General features: G+C 38.2%; 1 protein-coding gene across 2 annotated transcripts in view; it reads right to left on the reverse strand.

Moving 5' to 3' along the window:
• LOC113805016 (probable G-protein coupled receptor Mth-like 3) overlaps positions 1–2,500 on the reverse strand; it is a 48,338-nt gene that overhangs the window by 2,781 nt on the left and 43,057 nt on the right. For both annotated transcript variants that reach the window (XM_070144074.1, XM_070144073.1), the window contains exon 8: positions 622–732. In XM_070144074.1, the coding sequence (XP_070000175.1) occupies positions 622–732 (111 nt within the window). The remainder of the gene's footprint in view (positions 1–621; positions 733–2,500) is intronic.

The raw sequence follows: 2,500 nt of genomic DNA on the forward strand, positions 1-2,500 counted from the left end.
ATCACCCCTACCCTTATCCCCCATCATCACCCCTACCCTTATTCCCCCATCATCACCCCTACCCTTATTCCCCATCATCACCCCTACCCTTATTCCCCCATCATCACCCCTACCCTTATTCCCCCATCATCACCCCTACCCTTATTCCCCACCATCACCCTTCCCTTATTCCCCATCATCACCCCTACCCTTATTCCCCCATCATCACCCCTTACCCTTATTCCCCATCATCACCCCTACCCTTATCCCCCATCATCACCCCTACCCTTATTCCCCACCATCACCCCTACCCTTATTCCCCACCATCACCCCTACCCTTATTCCCCACCATCACCCCTACCCTTATCCCCCACCATCACCCCTACCCTTATTCCCCACCATCACCCCTACCCTTATCCCCCACCATCACCCCTACCCTTATTCCCCATCATCACCCCTACCCTTATTCCCCCATCATCACCCCTACCCTTATTCCCCATCATCACCCCTACCCTTATTCCCCATCATCACCCCTACCCTTATTCCCCATCATCACCCCTACCCTTATTCCCCATCATCACCCCTACCCTTATTCCCCCATCATCACCACCATCCCCTCTGCAGCACAAACACTCTCCTTACCAAATGTACTTGGTGTTGGAAGCCTCGTTGTGCCGCTGGACGAAGAAAGAGATGCCCTCGAACACCCACGTGACCCCCATCAGGACGAAGAGCTTCAGGTAGAGCGTGAACCTGCGGGGGAGGGCTTGGCTGAGTGGCTTTCATTGCTTTTTGTATTTGCATACAAGCTTGGATATACGTATGTGTATGTATGTATGCATGTGTGCGTATGCATGTATGTGTATGTGTATGTATATGTATATATATATGCATGTGTATGTATGTATGCATGTGTGTGTATGTATGTATATATGCATGTGTATGTATGTATGTATGTATACATATATATATACATATATATACATACTGTAAGTGGATTGATAGACATACAGACATATAAATAGAAAGGTAAATAAATACATAATCAGATATACAGATAAATAGACAATATATACGCATTAAACACACGCGCGCGCGTGTTCACACTCATACGCATACACATACATACACATACACACACAGATTTACATATATATATATATATATATATATATATATATATATATATATACAATATATATATTATATAAATATATATATACAATATATATATATATATATATATATATTATATAAATATATATATACAATATATATATATACAATATATATATATACAATATATATATATACATATATATATAAATATATATATATATAAATATATATATATACATATATATATAAATATATATATATATATATATAAATATAGATATATATATATGTATATATATATATATCTATATATATATATATATATATTTTTATATATATATATATATATATATATATATATATATATATATATAGAGAGAGAGAGAGAGAGAGAGAGAGAGAGAGAGAGAGAGAGAGAGAGAGAGAGAGAGAGTGAGTGAGTGAGTGAGTGAGTGAGTGAGTGAGTGAGAGAGAGAGAGAGAGAGAGAGAGAGAGAGAGAGAGAGAGAGATAGAGATCCCTCCAGTGAGTGAATGAGCTTCAGGCAGAAAAGAGACGAAGATCTCGTCGAGATGTGGAGGGCGTCTTGTGCGCAGAAGAGCGATCTTCAAGATATATAAATTATAGACTTAAAAAAAAGTGAAGAAGTCCGCGTCCAAAAGCTGTTCTCACACCATTATAATATATATATATATATATATATATATATATATATATATATATATATATATATATATATATATATATATGATGTGAGAAACATTGTGGCATGATTGCTCACTATTATTCATTGCATTTCTAAGCAAACCCGATTTCAATATACCCGCTGCAATTACCCTAACAAAAATACATTACATATATATATATATATATATATATATATATATATATATATATATATATATATATATATATATATATATATATATATATATATGATTAAAATGCACAACGACCATCTTCTCGCAACCCACACCCCACCCTCCCTACCCCTCCTCCGTACACCCTCCCCTACCCCCTACCCCCCCGACCCAAAACTACAAATAACACCAATATTCCTTGTTTTTCTTTATTTCTTTCTTTTTTTCTTTCCCGTCATTTTTTCCCTCAATGTATCATCCCCGAGAAAAGGAGATTCTATAGGAAAGGAAGCCGTTTATCGAGCGAAAAGTGACGAAATGAACGGAAGGTAGCAACAGAAATGTTCAAGAAGGGTGTGGAAGGTGCGCAGTTCGTGGCCTTGGTTAAGGGTACGAGGGAGAGGAAGAGGGAGAGGGAGAAGGAGAAGAGGGAGGAGAGGGAGAGGAGGTAGAGGGAGAGGGAGTGGAAGAGAAAGTGAGGAAGAGGGAGAAGGAGAAGAGGGAGGAGAGGAGAGGGAGAAGGAGAAGAGGGAGGAGAGGGAG

This window comes from Penaeus vannamei, chromosome 31 (genome assembly GCF_042767895.1).
Source record: "Penaeus vannamei isolate JL-2024 chromosome 31, ASM4276789v1, whole genome shotgun sequence".
In the NCBI taxonomy this organism is placed as follows: domain Eukaryota; kingdom Metazoa; phylum Arthropoda; class Malacostraca; order Decapoda; family Penaeidae; genus Penaeus; species Penaeus vannamei.